General features: G+C 42.5%; 2 protein-coding genes across 4 annotated transcripts in view; both read left to right on the forward strand.

Moving 5' to 3' along the window:
• The first annotated feature begins 753 nt into the window (after positions 1-753).
• On the forward strand, positions 754-6,534 carry myclb (MYCL proto-oncogene, bHLH transcription factor b). 2 transcript variants are annotated; one of them, XM_079654689.1, is made up of 3 exons: positions 754-1,020; positions 1,705-2,416; positions 3,904-6,534. In XM_079654689.1, the coding sequence occupies exons 2-3, from the start codon at positions 1,750-1,752 to the stop codon at positions 4,707-4,709; spliced, it is 1,473 nt and encodes a 490-aa protein (XP_079510815.1). In that variant the 5' UTR covers positions 754-1,020; positions 1,705-1,749; the 3' UTR covers positions 4,710-6,534. The 2 variants fall into 2 exon arrangements, with proteins under 2 accessions (XP_079510815.1, XP_079510816.1); XM_079654690.1 differs by lacking the exon at positions 754-1,020 and adding an exon at positions 1,234-1,389.
• A 1,364-nt stretch (positions 6,535-7,898) lies between these two features.
• Positions 7,899-20,887, forward strand: part of trit1 (tRNA isopentenyltransferase 1) — a 40,166-nt gene continuing 27,177 nt past the window's right edge. For both annotated transcript variants that reach the window (XM_079655016.1, XM_079655017.1), the window contains exon 1: positions 7,899-8,131. In XM_079655016.1, the coding sequence (XP_079511142.1) occupies positions 7,973-8,131 (159 nt within the window). In that variant the 5' untranslated portion in view covers positions 7,899-7,972. The remainder of the gene's footprint in view (positions 8,132-20,887) is intronic.

A 20,887-nucleotide genomic window follows, 5' to 3' on the forward strand; every position in this document is an offset into this window, starting at 1 on the left:
CTAACAGGTGAACTTTCTATGAGCTCCGAAAAAAACTCCCTGCTGAAGAATTCTGACAATGTTTCTCTGGTTGATCCAAGAGGAGTTCTATATAAATAACTCACACAATACATCCCACTTTTCGCTAAAACCGTGCTATTTCATATGCTTCCACATACACACACATTAGTAAATGACTGAAAAGAACAAAAGGAAGACATGCTCTTATAATCCCTCGAGGCGAAATTCAATTTTCACTCTGTTAATATCACACATAGGTCTGTAAATTCACACATGCACATACAAGACCTGCATGCAATTATGGCTATGGTTGAACACCTCGAGCAGTTGGGTGACTTCCACAGAAGCCTCCACAGAAGGACATAAAACATGTCAGAAAAGATAAAGTCAATACAAAACAATTACAACAATCCATTTTACAATCCTTAAAAGCAACAAGAAACAGAACAAACACTTATCTCTCCCTGTTAGAGGATCTTATCACAACCTGTCTTATGCAGCATGATACATAAACACATGGTGTACACGCCCACACACTCACACACGTTGTTATTATGTTTGCATAATTATTGCAAAAGCAGAGGAGTGTCACCTTATGAAATCAGTGTCACATAATGCCCTCTGCTCTCACAGGAGTCCCTCTGCATGCATGTCTTCCTCCAGTGTGTGCCTCACTGAATATGTGGTGCTGTGCCTTTAAGCTGCAGGCGTGGCTCTACTACTACGACCCGCCCTTTTATGCATAACAGCCAACTCTCCTTCCCCAGGATCATATAGTGCAGCAGTCTGCAAAGAAAGTGACCACAACCGAAGCACATCCAATCCTCTGAGTGGTGGGTACTGCGACCAAACGGAGACATTTACCTCAAACACGGTTAACAACCGGAAAAAGACGCCCATTGGATAATTTGAAACCTTTACATCTGAGGAAGAGGAGTCATTGCATTTTGGTTTGGACACCTTACACTGCGCCCAGCGGATCTATGAAGACGCGGGCAGGGTTTTCACTCCCAACACCAGGTAAAACCCCTTTTTTTATATTATACAGCAACTTTTCCTTAAAGGCATGTTAGCACACAGGCACAGAATGAGGACCGGTTTCACGGGGAGTTTTTGATGTTTTTGCGGCTTTCCCACCGTGACTGCTGCTGCTTAATTACCTGATTTTGAGTCGCAGCTGATTCCTCTGAGCTTAACAAGGAGGAATTGAACCGGAAGGAGGAGCTAAATACACTACTTTACATACGACACCGCCGTCTGCACAGGTTCATTGGCAGCCAGGAGGAGTACCTGTGTATCCAATTAATCTATTTAATTCTAGTTTAATCTCCCTATTTTCTGCCAAGCAGTCAGCAGAAAAAGAAAAAAAACTGCTCTCCTCCTCTTGCTGTCAGTATACTACTAAAGCATTGTTATGTTTGAAAGACTGTTGCGAAACTTGTACTTCTCAGCAACGGCACAGAGTAGTTTAACTTTAACTTTGTAAGGGTAGTCGGTGTGTCACCAGCATTTTGTTCCACACATCTATGGTTCTCTTAAACCTTTTTATAATGACTATTTTCTAGCATTAATTAGCTGATTACATATTTCCTCAAATAAAATAAAAAGAACAAAAAGCTGCATGGCTCCAAATCCTCATGTCTGTGATTTTTAATAATGAGAATAAGGCTCGGTTGTGACACTGTTGGCTCTTTCTCTCCGCAGACCGAGGGAACAGGGTGTGATTCATCCCCCCGCCCGTAAGCACTGATGCCGGGTATTAGCACCACCGCGCCTCGGTATGAAAACTGGGACATGGAGCACCTCGACCACTACCAACATTATTTCTACGACGACCACCACGACCCGGATGAGGATTTCTTCAAGTCCACAGCGCCTAGTGAGGACATATGGAAGAAATTCGAGCTGGTGCCGACCCCGCCCATGTCCCCTATCCGGGCAGTGGAGGGGTCCGGCCGGGTCGGGCTGCTCTGCCCATCTCTGGGGGACAAACTGGAGTGGGTGTCCCAGTTTTTAGGGCAGGACGATGAGCAGCAGCAGCAGCAGCAGCAGCAACATCAGCAGGAAATCCCCTGCAAGCTGACCACCTCCAATGACTCTTATGGGAACCTCAGCTCCATTATTATCCAGGACTGTATGTGGAGTGGGTTTTCCGCCGGACAGCAGCTGCAGAGAGTTGTAGGGGAGAGACTTGCATCCTGTCCCGGGACTGGGTCCGGTGTCAAAGTCGCCGCAGCAGCCGCCTCTGTGGTTGCTTCCCCTGGGAGGCAGCAGCAGGGTGCCACCGCTGAAGCATCGGCTCCAAGCGGACTGGCTGCGGACTGTGTGGACCCCGCTGCGGTGCTCACTTTCCCGGTAAACGGTGGATGCAAGAAGCAAGTGTCCTCCGGTTCAGAGTCTCACACCGACTCATCAGGTCAGTAACATATAAATGGCGTTTCTGTTTAGAGAAGCATGTTGCTATAATGGATCTTCTCCCGGCTATTTCAATAATATTCCTTATCGAAAAAATATAAAATATGTGCATTTTGTCTATTTGCCCACCTACATTTCCTCAAAGTAAGGATGAAATTGGATTTGTTTTTTCTTTATCTGACCTCATATGTGAAGACGTGTCCCTCCACCCTTTAGTTAATATGTTGCTCTGATAAGCCATTATCTCGCAGTAGGGGTTGGCAGCATGGCACATGATCACTGCATTGCGTTACCTTGGTGCATGCAACACATGCTTCTAGCCCAGAGTGACACGCCCATTGAAACATCTGCTGCTTGGCCCTGCTCCAGCAGACCAGCTGCTCCCTCTCCCTGTTCCTCCAGTCTGACTTATGATAACAATATCCTCTCTCGCCACACTCCCCGGCTTTCGGATTTGACATGAATTCAATAAGAGTGCTCATTATTATTGGAAGTTTATGTAGCATGAAAGGAAGGGGAAATTGACCCTGTGTTTAGTTATTGTATCCAGACTCCAGCCCTACTTTTGATATCCATTTCCACTCTGTTAACTCGTGAGATTGAGATTGGTATGTAGGCCTGCCATGTGATGTTGGACAGTGCATAATGGTGTGTGTGGAATGTCACAAAGGGAACTTGTTGCTGCATTCCTCCGCTCAACAGGCTGCAGCGCCAATTGTGTCAGTGGGTGGATTTGGTCCGAGCCAGCCCAGGCTGTGAATAGAGCGGGATTAGCCGTTTAGGAGGTCGGCTAGGCGTGCAGAATGCTTTGACGTGAGTTTGGAGGCTGTGTTTCACACCGTTTCAGGGGGGTAATATGCGTTCAAAGAAGAGGAGAATGAGCAATCACAGGACATACATGTGTGCTTAAGCTCCTACAAAGAGGCATTATGTAGGGCTGCTTGAAGGAATCAATTCTTCATGCCTTGTAATGTGAGATGACATCGTTTGTCATATAAATGTAAATAATAGACAGGCAGCCCTCTCCTCTAAAGCTTTCCCCTCTTTACTGTGTTAAATAGAGCTTAATACTTTCTGAGCAGTGAAATCCGCACAGGTGCAATTAATTAAAAAAGTGCGTTTCAATTTACAAGAGCATTGAAAATCTCTCAGGAGTCTTGTCAGTTGGTGGGAATCAAGTCAATAAGACCTTTTTCCTCGCGATTAATACCCATTTCCACTCTGGTGGTTTCAAGAGTGTGCAGCGTTGGTTATTAGTCGTCTCATTTTAACAAGAAGAGTGCTTCTTAACCCGACCCCGACTCTTATCCTCGCTCTTGAGTGAAGAGACGGAGCTGAACTAATTCAGTGAATAATCCCTGCGACTGTGTGAGGTCATGTGGAAGTGTGAATTTTTAAAGAAGCAAGTGGACTCATCTTTCAGCTGTCATTTGCAGTTATTTAGCTCATCAAACACATCACTTAATACTCTCTATGCTCCTTTTTCAGATGATGAAGATGATAACGATGAGGATGAAGAGGAGATCGATGTGGTGACGGTGGAGCAGCAGCAGCAGCAGCAGCAGCAGCGTAAACCTCGTCGGATGGTCAACTCTCGCAAACCAGTGACTATCACAGTGCGAGCGGACCCCCTGGACACCGGCATGAAGCGCTTCCACATCTCCATCCACCAACAGCAGCACAACTACGCTGCCCCCTCCCCGGACACAGTCCCTCAGCATGTGGAGCCTCCTCGGAAGAGGGTCCGACAGGAGGCCTCCTCTCACTCGCACCTGAACTCTCATCATCATCACCACCACCAGCCTCGATCTGGCCACACCCCTCTGAACTCAGACAGCAGGAAGTCTCATGTGGCTGGACTCAGGTCCGAGTTGCCTGACCTCAGCGCCTGCTCTCCTACCTCCTCCTCACCCCCTTCATCCCCTCCCTCTTCCTCCTCTTCTTCTTCCTCCTCCTCTTCCCATTCCCAGATCTCCCCCTCAAAGCCCCGCTCCTTCAGCCACCTCTCAAGCCCCCAGTCCTCCGACTGCGAAGACACGGACAAGCGCAAGGCGCACAACTTCCTCGAGCGCAAGCGGAGGAACGACCTGCGCTCGCGCTTCCTGTCGCTGCGGGACGAGATCCCGGGCCTGGCGGATTGCCCCAAGACACCGAAGGTGGCAATCCTGACTCGAGCCACGGAGTACTTGCAGCAGCTGCATGTCAGTGAGAGGCAGAAGGCCCAGGAGAGGAAGCGGTTGAAGTCCAGACAGCTGCAGCTGCTGCAGAGGCTGGCGCTGCTCAAACGCTCCTGAGCGACGTGGGGGAACCGGCTCTCACCACACGCGCACAAACACTCACAGAACTGAATACATGAAGGAGAAGAGACACTAATGTTCACTTTGATTTGATCACGTTGGAATAGTGCGGGTGGATTTAATTGTCTTTGTTTTCTATTTTTGTGGTTTGCACATTTAGCTTCTGAGTGATTGACAAGGCCGTAAGCTGGTCAGGACAGCAAGCTAGGGACTGATCTTATAGAGCGTTTTACGGGCAGATTAATATGTCCATGGTTATTCAATATAGGTTCATGCTATAATCCCCCCCTTGCTGAAAAATGCTCAAATGTTGCTTGTTTACGGGAAGGATTGCTGTGAATGAAGCAGCTGCTAGTTGATAAACTCCTCACATTTTTCTACCTGCTGCATGGTCAGATGATTTCGTCATTGTGATGGGGCTTACCCAGCAGATATGTCCTCTCTTTCTGTCTGTCCTTTTCTAAAAGGCCCTCTTCTAATGTTTTGTTCTTTAAAGCCGTTAGCGCTTGGCCAACAACTTTCACATTTTGTTATCAAGTTGTGCCTTGTTTCTGATCTGTTTTCTTTCCCATTTTCTTTTCTATTATTCTCGATCTAACCTCATTTTCTTGTTCTTTTCTTACCACTGTTTCCCTTGTCAGCTGTTGAGGCATGTAGCTTTTATGCTTGCTGAAAATGGGAAAGCTGTAGTGGGACTGTACTGAGCCATGCAACAAATGACGTTACAACTGGATACAATATATTCTGCACCTCTGGAATAGCTCAGGTTGAGTCCTAACTTCTGTGCCTGCAGGTTTTCAATTCAGTGTTTTCCTCTTGCATCGTAGACATTTCAACAGCAGCACCACGCCCATAGTAATACCTGATTTGTAGCATTAATTGGATCAAGAAAATATAAGTTGTCATAGAACTTCTTTGAGAATAATCGTGTTTTCAATCAAAAAACACTATGAAGAGGTTCACCAGGATCATTATTATTGTTGTGCCATGGAGACCAGCGGAAAGTTGAATGTTGGCTTCAAATGATTATCAACCAAAAAAAGATCTTTTAGAGAATGGCTTCATTTAACCTGTAAGTTTCAAGACATTTAAATATGCCAACATTTGCTTTGAGATGAAGCCCAACGAGGTCCAACTATACATTTCTTTCATCTTGCTGTCTGGTCAATTTGTTTTTTTGCATTCAGTATTCAGTGTAACGCCTATAGAAGCCTTTCAATGTACGTAGACTATCCTGTTGGATGTTATGTATATAGTTCCCTTACTGTACAGTCCCTTCCAAACCAAAACCAGAGCTGTCTACTTTACTCATCCTAGTTTTTGTTCAGCCCTAAAGCTTGCTGGCTTTTCAAAGATAACTCAAAGCTTCTATTTTTGTTAATAAAAATATTATGAAAAAGAGTCGAAATAAAACACTTACTGAACATTGATCACACTAGACACTTTGTCGCCAGGTTTAATTTTTTTTTTGCGAAGCCTACTTGTTTTCATTACTGTTCATTATCTGTTTCTGGGGTTTGATTTATTTGTACAAGTTCACAAAAGTTTTATACTATATTTTCCTACAGAGTTGTGTTTCAGTGTGAGCTAATGACTGTTTTTGTTATTGTAGCTGGTGGGGCTTTACTGGTGGTTATGTACTGAAAATTGGCATGTGCGGTCTGCTTTTTATCTGGAGTTGAAAGCACCACCTGAATGCTCCTGTCTTCAATCCAATCACTGTAGCTGTAGCACTCTGTTAAATGTTTCGCGGTGTGCAGGGAGGAGGGAGGACTTAAGAGGATCTACCGATTAAACTTGTGTGTAGCCTTGAGTAACCTTATGCTTTCCCTCTGCCTTTGTTTTAGTTTTTTTGCAAGGCCGATGCCCCCTATTGTTCCCATAAGCCATGCAACAGAGAACACTGTAGCCCTTGAAATAGTACTGTAAATGGCATGAGTAGCGTACTCTGCTATTACTAGCACTCAGGAAACTCCCACGTGTAGCTTGTAGCTATTCTGATAGGGCCAGAGGCTGCGCTTGAGGAAACACCCCCTGCTTTATTATGCTGTAACATAAACACAGACCCACACTGATGGAAAGAGAGCATTAGATCAGGGGAATCATCATGTATGTGATTACATATTTATGTCCCCCTTTCTAATTCAGCACAAGCCACCATAAGCCCTGGTTTTTATTTTCTCTCAATAGGGTGCACCCACAGCAGCCCCTTTTTGTTTATTTGTTGTTTGTTTGACTTGTATTGGTCACAGGTTTCTGCTGTTGGCACAGTCAGTGGATGTTGCTTACTGACTTTTGGAGTTTAACCATGGTGATTTTGGAGCCTTGTTTCAGCACTTTGTTTTTTTCTGTACCTCATAAGCCTCTATGTATGACGAGTAAGTCCGGAAAATAATAAATTCATGGTTTGACATCATAAATTGTTTTGCTTGTTCTGTGTCTCTTGCGCACACACTAATGAATGATCATCTCACCTGTTCTTTGACAGCACCTTGGCCAATAAAAACATACAAATAAATAAAAACAAACAAAACATTAATAAATTCTCTCCTTTTTTTGAGAAGCTAGTGCAGTAGGCCTACTTTGGTTATAGATAGGAAAGGTGCAGGATTCTTGCTTTTTAGTTTGTTTCTTGGTTGAAGTACTTACTTGCGTCAGCCAAATGAAATGTAATGTTATCTTATAATTGGCTTGAAAATGTTTTTTTTTTTAGAGTATTGTTTTACTGCACACAATTGCTTTCCATTAAAACCACCTGTACGAGTAAACACACGTCTCCCTATTCACCATTACCATTTCCTCAGAGCAGTCTCCAAGGTAACTGATCCTGGCATCTTTGCCATGGCAACAAGCATCTGCTGCAGAGCTCCATCAGTTTCCATAGAAACAATTATAACTACGCTGCAATCCACCATGTACAGGCATTTCTTAAACACCGTTAATGTTATAAAAAATTGCATAATATGTTCACAAATGCAGCAAAAAGACGAGATACATTCTTATTGACAGTTTTTTTTTTTTTTTATCCAATTCGTAACGTGTAAGTCCGCAGGAAGCTTTGAATTCACACAAAAAGTCAAAAAATTGAAAACAAATGACATTCTCGAGCAATTACATTCAATTAGTCTCGACTCTCATAAAGATGAAGGAGCCTTCAAATTATCCACTGCTTGTTGCCTAGTAACAGAGCCAACCTCTCATTTCGAAGCCCTATGCGCATGCGCTGTTCCAGTCAGCTGGGCGCCTAGGAAAGAAGCATCATGGCGGCGTCCGCTGCTAGCGTGGTGTGTGGCTTACGCAGAGCCATGGTGCCGTCTTTGGTGGTGATTTTAGGAGCTACCGGCACCGGGAAGTCCAAGCTTGCGATAGAGCTCGGAAGACGGCTTCAGGGAGAAATAATCAGCGCCGACTCCATGCAGGTAGGAGGACTGTTAAACTCCAGGAAACAAGCAGGGAGTCCTTGACAAGGCAGCCATAATGCTCTTGATAGCACGCTAACGTTTGAAATAAGTCGAGCAAAGTCAAACTAAAACATCTGCTGTTCAGTCAAATGATTACAGACGTGAATACAAACTAGTAGGCTGTCTTATGACTGTGTGTTTCCGAATGAGGAGTTTGTATGTAGCAATATTTATGGTACCACGCAAGCTAGCAGGGGTTAGCTTAGCTTAAATCAGCAAGTCAGGTAATGAACATGACTTAGTTTGTCAATGTAATGCGGCCATTCCTCTACCATGTTCATTAAAGGTCTACACTGACTTTTATCCAGCTCTAAACCTCACCTCAGGTGCACTGCAGGGAGACACAGCTGCTGGAGAAAACAGAAATTTAACAGTCATTAGAGGTCTGTTTGAATGAATTATGTCATTTAAACTTGTCCTTTAAGTCTTTAAAAACTCACACACATGTAATAGAGGATATTAACATAGAAGCATTGCTTTCAGTTTATGTATACCAGCTGTACTGTCATTTCTAGCTTATATCTCTTAGTCATGGTGCACACTTTAAAAACTAAAATATATGGATGTATTCAATGTTGTTGACTGTCAAGACGCAAGGCTGTGGTTTCTAAGCTTTATGATAATAACAGACAAGTTTTATTAAGGTGTAGTAAGGTTACAGAACATAATTGTTATTGTAAGTTTTGTGTGACAAGTACAATTAAATCCTGAATGAATCATTGATCAACCATATCTTAAGACAATCATTTCAGATAATATGAATTTAAATTGAAATATCACTGCAGCCAGAAGAAGAAAGTGCACAATTGGATGTAAAGCATGGATTTGTTTCTGTCTAGAACAACACTGACTGTACTATGAACATCTACTTTATACAGTATGTATATTTGACAATAAGAGTGACATGTACAATATGAGCCAGACATATTAGCACCATTTTTGACATTGTTAGCAAAATAAAATACAGTTACATTGACAAAAATTCAATGTATTTATTAGAGGATATAAGAAAAAAAATATATAATTAATCTATAACCATTCTGTGCTTTGCCATTTTTTGTGTATAAATAACACTAATAGAAAAGGTATGTTACTTGGGCTGCAACAACTCACTATTGATTTAATCTGACAATTTGATTATGGTTTAATGAAAAAAAAGGGGCCATCCACATTTCTCGAAAGTCAAAGGTGATGTCTTGTTTGGTCTTTTGAAAAAACTAAAATATGCACTTATATTTGATATATAGTGGTGCATTAATAGATACTTTAATTTAAGTTATCAATATCAGGAAATCTAGCTTATAATTGTTCTGTCTGTCTATGTCTAATCGATAATTCCACTTATTATTGCAGCTCTACACATTATCTACTCTTCTAGAAATGTTGACAACTTTCAACTAAATATAAGGGTTATATGACTGTGAATATTTAAGATGAATAAATATAAAATGTTATATCGTAGCAGTCGTTTTCTTTAGAAATAATAAAGTGTGACTCTGTTCTATTTATAAGTGAATGGACTCCAGTCATAAATCAGTATACTGTAACATTGAACTTTTGTCATAAAGAAATGTGTTTGTTCTTTTATCACTGTCTCCTATTGTTTTTGCAGTTAAAAATAAGCATAGATTTCTATATTTAAACCACAGGACATTACTTTCTCACTTCCACTTAGTGTGTGTGTCACAGTGACATTTATAAAACTCCAAGGCTTGGTGTCGTTGCTCCTCTCTCTCTAAGCCCCGCCTTCAATTTAGGTTCTCAGGCTCTGTTGCCGCTGCAACGAAAGGGCAAGCACGCGAGAAGAAAAAAGGTTGGGTACCAGTTTTTAGACTAGGTCACACCAGTGCTCAGAGAGGAAACACACACTTAGAAACACACAGTGACCGCTACATCTAAAGCAGCCTGCAGTGATTCCTCTCTGCAGAGTTCCATCACCTTGCTCCTGTTTCAGCTTTCTCTCCCTCTTCCTCCTCCCTTCCTCTTGGCTTGAATTGTCCTTGAGAGTGTGTGTCCCTGCGGGGGAGCGCCTCTTCAAGCAGTCACCTGGTACTGGGTAAACTGGGTTACGCTAATAACATTTCAGCCCAGAATATCTCAACGACCCTGCGTGTAGGAGAGAAACCGTGGCCTAGATACGGCACGGCAGCCCCGGCCTATCTCCACAATCCTTGGCCTTGTTGCCTCCTGTTGGTGTGTGTGACAGCCAGGCAGACATACAGAGAGTGAGAAAGGGACTGCTTATGTGAGAATGAGGCTGTGTATAGGCTAGAGCTGGCCTGTGTTGTCTTTGGGATAGGAAACAGTCTGGTCTTGTTTGGGAGAAAGCTGCATTGTGCTGAGCTGGTGCATATTCAGCGCCGTGCTTCGCCGGCCCAGCAGCTGATAGTGAATGAACACGCTGTGGCCACTGGGAAGTGTCTATTGTCCCGGGGAGAATCGGTTCCCACACTTCCCTAATACTCCCCTAACACTCCTATTGTGTTATGATCAACCCCCCCCCCCCCTGCCCCTGGCCCATGCCCTCAACACACAGTTCATTGGACATGCAGGGGGATATTATTCACCCATTAAATGAACATGCTATCCATGACACACACACACACACACACACACACACACACACACACACACACACACACACACACACACACACACACACACACACACACACACACACACACACACACACACACACACACACACACACACACACACACACGAGCTCTGCTGTACTGTCAGGGAATGAGGCACTGCCAAATAGTGTAAAACCCATGGTTTCCCAAAGTCTGAGCCCAGGGACCAGCGGGTGTCCCTCCAGCAACAACATCACTGTTTCCCCTGCTCCCTAGTTGGGATTTGGGATTATGGGAAAATGTTTGGGTGTACAGTATGAGCGTATTTAAAAAGAAAAACGTTTTACAACCCTCACTGTACCTCACCCATATTATAGCAAAATGTGTGTCACAGGGTGTCTCGTGGGTGTGAAATGTCTCTAATTAGCCAGTTATTTCAAGCCTTTGGACGCTTTGCACCATATTCCAAGTACAGTACATTGTGCTAAATACATTTAAAAGTGTTTATTTGCCCTTTTTACTTTTTTTTTTTTTATGGATGGATGCAATACAATATTTATTAGATATCTGAAAAATACTGATCAAATGGCTGGATTGGCATTGGTGACAATGAGGCATATCTATGTAATTCTATGTTTGTATAACATAACATAACATTTTAATACGATACTCGAAACCCAGGTATTGGAAACGGGAGAAAATATTCAAATATTTCTTGTAGTGCATGTTCACACATTTTTTGTTTCATGTTTATTTAGCTGTTTACAGTTAAAAAGACTGTTATTACTATACAGGTAGCATTCAAATATATTGCTAGACTGTGGCATTTTCTTAAGGGTTCGGAGATTCCTATTTGAGCTCCTGGGCCCACTCTTTGGCACTGATAATCTGTCTACTGGTTAGTGAGGGACATATTTTGGTTAGATAGGGAGCATCTTTAAAAGTCTCTAGGATATATAATGTGGCTTACATTTTCAGTTTGAGAAAGCTTATACTAAAACTTCACATTTCTGGTATAGTAGGACTGTGGGTAAGCGTTAGGATGACCAGATAATGTGAAGTCACATTTTGAATGAATGTGTCGTCTCAAATGTTCATATAATCATTTCAATCGTATACATACATGTGTCTTATACTCTGATTGCCTTTTACTCGCTTAAATAGTATTTTTAGTCCTATGTTTAACAGAGACATATGTTTAGGATTGACATTGCAGGAAGGGCAAAAGCTGGCTTTGCAAATGGTTAAGGACTGGGGGGTTTTATGGTTTAATGGTGGGGATGTTTAGATTATGCCTAAGAGAATTGATGGGTGGGACCAGTTGGCTATTTTCTCTCTGCTATAGAGTGCCACAGTGACGCGTCCTAAAACCTGGGAGTAAGTTAGCATTTTACCACTTCCGGTTCCTTCGCCAAAAAGAAATGCAATTTCTCCATAGGTTTTTGGAAAATAGCTGGAAATAAGGTCTGTGGTTGAGACACATTGAAGAGACGGATCACGTTTTGTTTTACGACATTAAATACATCAGCAGTGAACCCACTGGTGATTTCTGAAGAGTTTACGTGTCTGAAAAACAATGGTTGTTACCAAGTGGCTGAATAGGACTACAGAAGTTGTCGAGGCCGTTTTACGTCATCACACCGAACACGTAAACACTCCCGCTAAGTTTGTTTCCCCCCCGTGAAAGCAAGTACCTGCCTCCTGCAAACTGTTAAAACAAACGCTTCAACTTGTACAATTTTAAATCTGTAGTTTTGAATATGGATCTTAAGTTGGCGTGACGTGGAAGCAGCGACCCTGCTGTAGTTAGTTTATAGCATAACATTAGCATTTTGCTTCTGGCGACTAGATTCATGATTATAAAATTATAAAAGTAGGGTAGACATGTGGCGATTATCCGGCTGAACAAAACGTGATCCGTCTCTTCAATGTGTCTCATCCACAGACCTTATTTCCAGCTATTTTTTTTGCTTTTTTGTCGAGGGAACCGGAAGGAGTTTACTTCCGGGTTTTAGGACGCGTCACTGTGGCACTCTATATAGTGTGACTGTAAGCTGTATTCTGGGTGCAAAGCCATTTGATCCTTTGAGGATGAAGTTGCTCTGTTCCTGCATTTGAGATTGATTTCAATTGTGTATAGACTTTCTTTATTACTTTATTAAATATAACAAAAGACAAACTTTACCATGAATAATTTATCAGTTTCTCTTAAGGGAATTAGAATTTCCTCCACAAAATGATTATACAACCTTGAATGTTGAGCAGATGCCACTTTAACAGCCTAAGTGGACAATTTGAGAACTGTATTTGTTTATTCAATCATTCCACATCCAGGTAGCGACTAGCGACCCACTGTTGCACTGAAGTTGTTGCGTTTAATTGGCCGAAACATGCTTCTGATGAGCAGTAATGGACAGACATTTGTTAATCAAGTGTCACCTCAGGGGAGAGGACGATCATTCAGACACAGTGGCCTTGCAAAGCATTATTGGTAATGAGAAACATTTGACACGGCCGGTGACAGTAAGAGGATAGAGTGAGGGCTCTTCACAGATGATTCATGTGAGGACGCTCAGACTGAAACATTACACCAGTTTACTCAGAGCTGTGAGCATCGTTTAAAACGTTGCTTATGTTCTGCTGCACATTTCATCAGTGATGTATACGGCGGACCCCCGTCTCATCTTCATTTAACGGATATTGACAGCTTCAACAAAATAGTGCTGTCCATGTTTTATTCATTTTTTGGTCAGTTGCTTCTTGTACCTCGTTTCCACTCTTTTGTCACAAGCAACTTAAGGTTATTTAAAGAGAAGATCATTTTCAGTTTCATATTTGTGTTTTTTGTGTGGAGGAAAGAAACTTTGGGATTTTAGGCAACACACTACAGGAAAGGTAAAAAACAAAAGCATAATAGGGCCTCTTTAATCAGTAATGTCAAGGATCTGAATGGAAAGTTACGGCCCCTACACACGGCGGCGTGCGTTGTCGCTTGCCGGCGGTGGGGGGGCTGAAACTCGACCAACAACCAATCACATGAATCTCCCGCCCCAGACACACAAGCACGTGGTTTGATTGGCTAGAGCCTGGACTGGCATATGATTCGATTGGCTGACGCCTCAGTCGAGGGCGTCAAAAGTAGAACATTGCTCTACTTTTGCAGCGAGCACCGCGAGAGAAGCTACGCTTTGCTCCCACAATGCAGTTCGGTGAATCGTGACGTCACCCCATTCAAAGTAAATGGGCTGAAGCGTTGAAGCGGCAACGCACGCCGCCGTGTGTAGGGGCCGTTATGGTGTTCATGCATCCTTTAGCAAACAGAAATCACTTCATCAGTAGAGTGCAGTAGTTAAAATGCTAATTAAATATGTGTAATTATATCTATTTTGGGATTTCGACTTATTGTGATTCACTGTTTTAGGTGTGATTAGCACTCAAGTCTAATACATTTTAATTTAGTGAGGAGCACCAGAAGAAAAGTTTTGAAATGAGTGTTTAGAGTCGTTTTCTCATATGAGCTCTGGACAATATCTAGAGAACCAGTCAAATGTTGTCCACATGTTCCTGACACCTATGTCGCACACAACAGATTGTCTGTGTCAGACTCTTTCTCACTAATTGAACATACTCAGTTTGGTTCAGGCCAGGGGGGTTCCTGCGTAGAGAATGCGGGAGGCCTATTACACATGTTGCATAACGGTCACGTAGCCGTCATTTGGTCACAAGCAAGTGATTCTTTCAGTTCCTTGAATTTCACTGAATATTTTGACCCAAGCCCTACTCAAACAGTTTTGTCTGTTTGACCATTTTAGTTCCATAGTCTTTGAGTAAATGCACTTCTTCTGCACTTTTGCATGTTTGTTTTCTCCTTCTATTGCGTCATCAACACACCCATCCATCGGACATTACACAGACTGACCACACCGGAGAAAATCAGAGTAAAGTCTGTTTGTTTTTATCCGGATGATTCTGCGTTTGCGTTGTAACAGAAAGCTCGGCTTGGTGACGGTAAAACCATTTCAGAGTTGCTGTTCATGTGTAAAAGGGGATTCTGTTTTTAAAGTTGGCAATTAAGTTGACTTATGTGTTGCGAAAATCAATAAAAACATTGACGAAGGAAAATGTACCTCAGTGTATCATAACTAATACAAAGTCCACTGAGTATTGGCTGAAACCACCAGCATGGTTTTGTTAATACTGAATGGAAAATCTGAATTATTCAACACTTTCCAGCCTCCAATCAAAGTTAGTTGTTTGTCCTGTGCAAAAGAAGATTTGTCATGCTTACTCAGCTGCTCGATGCATTAACCAATAACACGTTGTCATCAATAAACACATTGTTTGACTGCAGGGCGTAAAAAGAGGCATGTTTGAGTTATGTGTGGGCGGGGCTGTGGGGTATCATACCAAAGCGCCATCATCAGGGGTCGTAAAGGGGCAATTTTACAGGTCATGCACACGTATGCACCACCACTTGAGTTTATTTGACCGTTGGAAGTATCGGTGGCCGATCACCCTTTCGTTTTTCGCCTTTATGATGGGAGGGGCTGCCTTATTCTCTCAAAGACAACATGGGCGTTGAAATTCGGGACAAAGGACGACAATTTGTCAGGCTTGTGGTTTTGTGTTGAATGTGAGAAATTGGCCGGAGCAGAAGGAAAAGCCGTCATGTGTCATCTTGACCCTTATAGTCCCATAAAAGTGGAGTGAAGGAGGGCTAATTTGTCTTTTAGGGTCGTCAATTTGGAAATTTGACTGTCGTGTGAAGCGGGGATACTTCTTACAAAGGTTATGCTTCTTTTTCTGCAGGTTTCTTTTTTCACACATGCGCCGCCACCAGCTGCTTATCTACGTATTAAACACATCCTACACACAAATACTGTTCCGCTATGTGTTATATCCCTCTAATTCGCTCGCAGTCATCCCTCCTCGCTCTCTCTGTGCGTCCCTCCCCTCCCAGTGTCTCTCTATCTGTCTGCTGTGACTATGACCTGTCTGGGTTTTGACGTATCTGTTTGTATTGTAACTCAGGCCTCCCACATCCCTTTTTATGATGCATTTTTCAAAGTAATCTTAAGCCCGTGTAGGAGCGAGCCAAAAAACGCTCTGATTAACTCTTATTTTTGTTGTGTGTGTGTATGTGTAAATATGCAGTCTGCGGGTGTGGTGATGCGGTCACCGCTACAGTATAGCAGCGAGAGAGAGGAGGATGGCAGGATGGAGGAGAAAGAGGGGGAGGAGCAAAGGGGGGGGACAACGCCATGAATGATTTATTAGTCTGGCATTACTGGGCCATTCCCCGCAGAGGGACGGAGAGAGGAGAGGAAGATGGAGGGATACATTGTTGAAGGATAGTGCCGAAAGGGGGAAGGGGAGAAGGGGTAAAAAAAAAAAAGAGAAACATAACAAGATAGGTATTCTGTGTTAAATGTAAAAGAGGAAACGATTCAGAGGGAATGATAAAAACAAAGCAACGCCGTTTACAGTTTGGCTGTTGAATGTGTGAAGGGCAGTGTCCAGGGGTCAGAATAAGGACGAACTGCATCCTCTTCCTCTCTCTCTCTCTCTCTCTCTCTCTTCCTCTTTTCCTCTCTTCAACTGAGCCTGTGTTTGTCTTTCATCTAAATTTGATGGCAGTGTATTTATTTCTCTCTAAGGTTAAAACATGTACCTTTTTTAAACAAGGACAAGTCATATTTTAGTTTTTCTAAACTCATCATCTCTGAAACCGAATCTATTATTGAATTGGAAACAGTAGCACATATAAGGAACTATATTAAAGACTTTTCTGTTATTGAATAATAACCGGGATGTAAAACTAGGATATCATCCAATACCGAGTGGTTTGATCGCCAACATTTGAAAAGTGTAAACCTGTCTTTGTGGAACTTGTTCAAATGTTGTTCATACGCAAATATTCTCTTTAGGCTTGTGCAATTTTGAATCACAGCATTGTAGCACGACAGCACGCCCACCCTGAAAATAGATCAGTTTACACACCAGCGAAGAAATTGATTCGTTTCAATTGTATCCATGCAAACGATTGAAGACTTCCCTTTTTATTCAATCATTAACCTTCAAGACCGTGTTAATTAGCAAGCTTTTGAAATGCTGGTATTGTCTGCTTCTTTTTCCCAGTGTTTGTGCTAAGCTAACTGTCTGATTGAGGTAGCTTCATATTTAGCGAGCGGATAAAGAAGGGGCATTAATCTTCTCTTCTGTCTTTTGGCAAGGAAATGAATGGGCAAATGTCCAAAATATCTTAAAATGAATGGATTTGCCTTAAAACATGAAAGTGGATTAGATTAGCGAGACCCAATCTGCTTAAATAGGGCAGTATTTGCGCCTACTTCCCTTTTTTTAAAAATGATAAAAGAAACAAAGTACATTTATTTATCTAGCTTTTCAGTCTTGTATGGTCATCTCTGGTCAGAAGCATCTGTGTTTCGGTAAATGTATAGAACACTGACAAACCCACTGCTCAAACACTACTGTGTTAGGTCTGATTTATCCTCCTTTATCTTCCTCTCTGAATCTTATTTCATGTCTCAATGAGGTTTTTGTTCTCTCCGTCTCTTTCTTTTTTTTCCCTCACCTCCCCTCTCTGTCTCTCTTGCCCTCTTTCTTTCATTTTGCCATGCCCGTCCCTTATTTATGTGGCAGAGGAACAGCTGTCTCGTGCAGGGCGTAAGGTTGGCCAGGCAGGCCGGCTGCAGGCTCTGCAGGGCTCGAACACTGAGCTCATTGTCTCACACACACACACACACACACACACACACACACACACACACACACACACACACACACACACACACACACACACACACACACACACACACACACACACACACACTTGCATGCGCACAAGCCACACGGTCCCCTCCGTTCACATTCATGTAAAAGTGGGACAGGAAGGAGAAGACAGCTGAGCTCACATTATCTTGGTTTCCATTGAAGTACATTGGCGTGAAGAATGACTTTTGCACTGGGAATGTGCCTTTTTTTCCTTGATATTGAAATGACGCGCCACATTAAGATCTTACACTTATGGAACAATGAATGAATAGTTTCACATCTTTGCAGACCAAATGTCTCTCCGCCTTCCAGAAAGGTTGGTGCCTCCTGGCTTTTTTTCCTCAGATGGCGGAAAATATGACAAAGCTTAAAAACCAAAGAACAATTCTGCAATAATCAATTCTCACTACATCTCCCCTCTAAGAAATGTCATATTTAATTTGAAATGTTTACTTGAATCCCTTTTTAGTATGACATTTCCTTTCATCTCCTTCCCGAGGACATGTGTAAACACGATAAGCTATGATCTGACTTTTATCTTTAATTCCTTTATGATTTGAATTTTTAATTCCGCTGCAATTTGTAGTCGAGCCGCTCCTAATTTATTTCTCATTTACTCCCCCATTTGTAGCGCCACCTTCAAAGTCATTTTCTCACATCCTCCAATCAAGTGGTTCTTGTCATTTCTCTGATTTACACTTCAATCTTCTTATGCTTGCTTCTAATCCTGAGTGTTGTTGTCCTCGTTAAGGCGAAATAAAAAATCCTAATCTGTTTTCGCACAAGAAATTGAATGTACATAAAGGAGTGGTTTACGGGACGGTTTCCTCGGTGTCAGGTAGGATGGACACAGAGGATTGTGAGGAGGAGGGCAGATGGATGAGAGGAAACTTCACTCCCGCTTGGAAGAAAGAAAGGCCAGTTTTCTAGGAATCCAGGGGCTCTGGAAGAACGGATGATTGATCAGAAGATCTGTTTTTGCCCAATTGTCATGAAATCTGACCTTTTTAAGCCAATGCGGATGAAAACACAAAAACAGTCAAATAAAAATAATTTGTGCGTTTAACAGAGAGCTTTTGTCCTTTCACCTCTTTTCGTTAATCATGGAGGTGTGAGGCTCAAAATCACACACACACACACACACACACACACACACACACACACACACACACACACACACACACACACAATCCAGCATTTATTTTTGCTTTGTCTTTTTCTCACTTTCATTCTGCTATCTGTCATCCTGTCTTCATTCTACTTATTGCACAAGTGTATGTGTGTGAGATGAAGAGACAGAGCAAGGATGGGTGATAGAGGATAATGTGTGCAAATTTGTCAAGGAGCATCCTGTTCTCTGTAACAAGTACACGGTGCTCTGCTGTCAGCTCAGCTGCTTTTCCCAGCCTTCCTCTCCAAAAGCTCCCTCCAAAAAAACTCCCAAACCTTCACTTGCTCTGCATCTCCTTCATCTGTCCATCCATGCATCCGTGCCTGGCAGTGGTGTCGTGCAGAGAAGTCGTGAATATTTAATGCGTCTGGTTTGTTCTGCCCTGCCCCCCACTTTTGGTTTGCCGCGTTACCGAGAAACATTTGGTCAAAAGTACACGCAACCCAAACCCACACTTTAACTAAGGATGTGATTGATGCCTTGTAGAGCTGTACTGATCTCCCAATGTATGTATGTGCTGGTTTACACAGTCTATAATGTTGTTCCCTTTTAAATATAAGATTTGGACTACTGGAAAAGGCTTGATAAATAATGTTTGGGGGGGGTTTCAAGAGGATGTGGGCACACCTTCCAGCCCAAAATACATCCTAAGCTGAAAACATAAAATACAACTAGGTGCTAGCATGTTCTGTCTGACTATAAATTACACACAAATGTTTATAAAAGCTTGTTTTTGAGGAAAAGACACAAGGGATCTGTTGGATTTGAGCCTTTTCAGCCCATTTACATGCACAACAACCTATAACACACTGCAGGAGGGGACAACCCCAAAAAGCATACATAATAATCTGTGCAACAATTGACACACATTTTAGTTTTCTCATTTCTACTTGCCATGAATCTGCTTGTAGAAATTACAGCTACTTCACCTGGAGCTAGCTAATGTTAGCTTTAATAGCGTTCGTCCCTACGTAAAAACATTCTAATGGCGCATTTCCACTGCAGGGCCTCGCACGGCTTAGTAGTGTATAGTTAGGCCTTGGTAGGCCAGGCTCACTTTATGCTGCGTTTCCATTACAGTTTAGGAACTGGGGTAGTAACTATAGTAACGCAGTGAAGGCGGAGCCGTGTCGTCATCTTCAATGCGAAACACAAAACCAACATCAGCTGTTAGCTGTTAGCCCTCAGAGCTCACAGCTCCTCATATCTGTTCAGAAACTAGACAAAAGTTAAACAAGTACAAACCACAGACTGTCTGTGTCATGGAGAATACAGTCGCTGGTTTATTTATATCTGTATAGACCGTTGTTGTGAGTGTGGACGATCAGAGCATACAACGTTAGCTTAGCCAAACACATTTAGCATTTTAAAAGGTTTTTCGTCTGCCCTCTTGTCTGCAGACTTGTCAAAGCATTAATTCATGGTTTTTACTATCCGGTATCAGTATGTTGTTACTTCGGCATCATTTTGAAACGTGTATTAGAATTAAATCACGGTAAAATATGTTCATTGTGTTGTAGTTGCCAGTGATTCTCTCACTACAGCCCGGTTGTTGGCCCAGAAAGAACGTCGATTTTGGAGAGCCAGAAAACTGTGAAAAAGTACCCGCTAGCCGGAACTACCCCTAGTGGATAACGCAACCAAAGACGGGCACGGCACGCTTAAACTGCGCTCCGCTCTGTAATGGAAATGCGCCATAACCTTCCTCATGCATCACTCATCTTGAATCTTTTCTCAGGGGAAAACAAGCTCATGAGTGAAAGTCAAGAGTGACTTTATTCATCCATTGCTTTAGTCCCAGTAGCAGGCTGACTTCTTATGATTAAAGGCCCTGAATTATTGAACAATAGAGCGTTTCACCATGCTCCTTTCTTCTTACTCAATTCAGAGCTGAATAAAACCAGAGCTCTCAGCCTACTGGTAATAATGTTTGACTCAAAGGGGCTTCATCAAGTTTTCCTGGCAATCACCAAAAATTATTCACCACTCTGAGCCACACACACTCTTAATGGTTGATGATATACAGATGCTTTGCAGAGGACAGGGGCATAGATGTTTTTTTACATGATAAATGTTTATATTTTTCCATCTACAACCTGATCATTGGTGTCATAAACTACACAACCAAAATAAATAGCTTCTGTTTCTCTGCAGACAACTTATTTGTGTATT

This window comes from Notothenia rossii (genome assembly GCF_949606895.1).
Source record: "Notothenia rossii genome assembly, chromosome: 10".
Classification (NCBI taxonomy): Eukaryota; Metazoa; Chordata; class Actinopteri; order Perciformes; family Nototheniidae; genus Notothenia; species Notothenia rossii.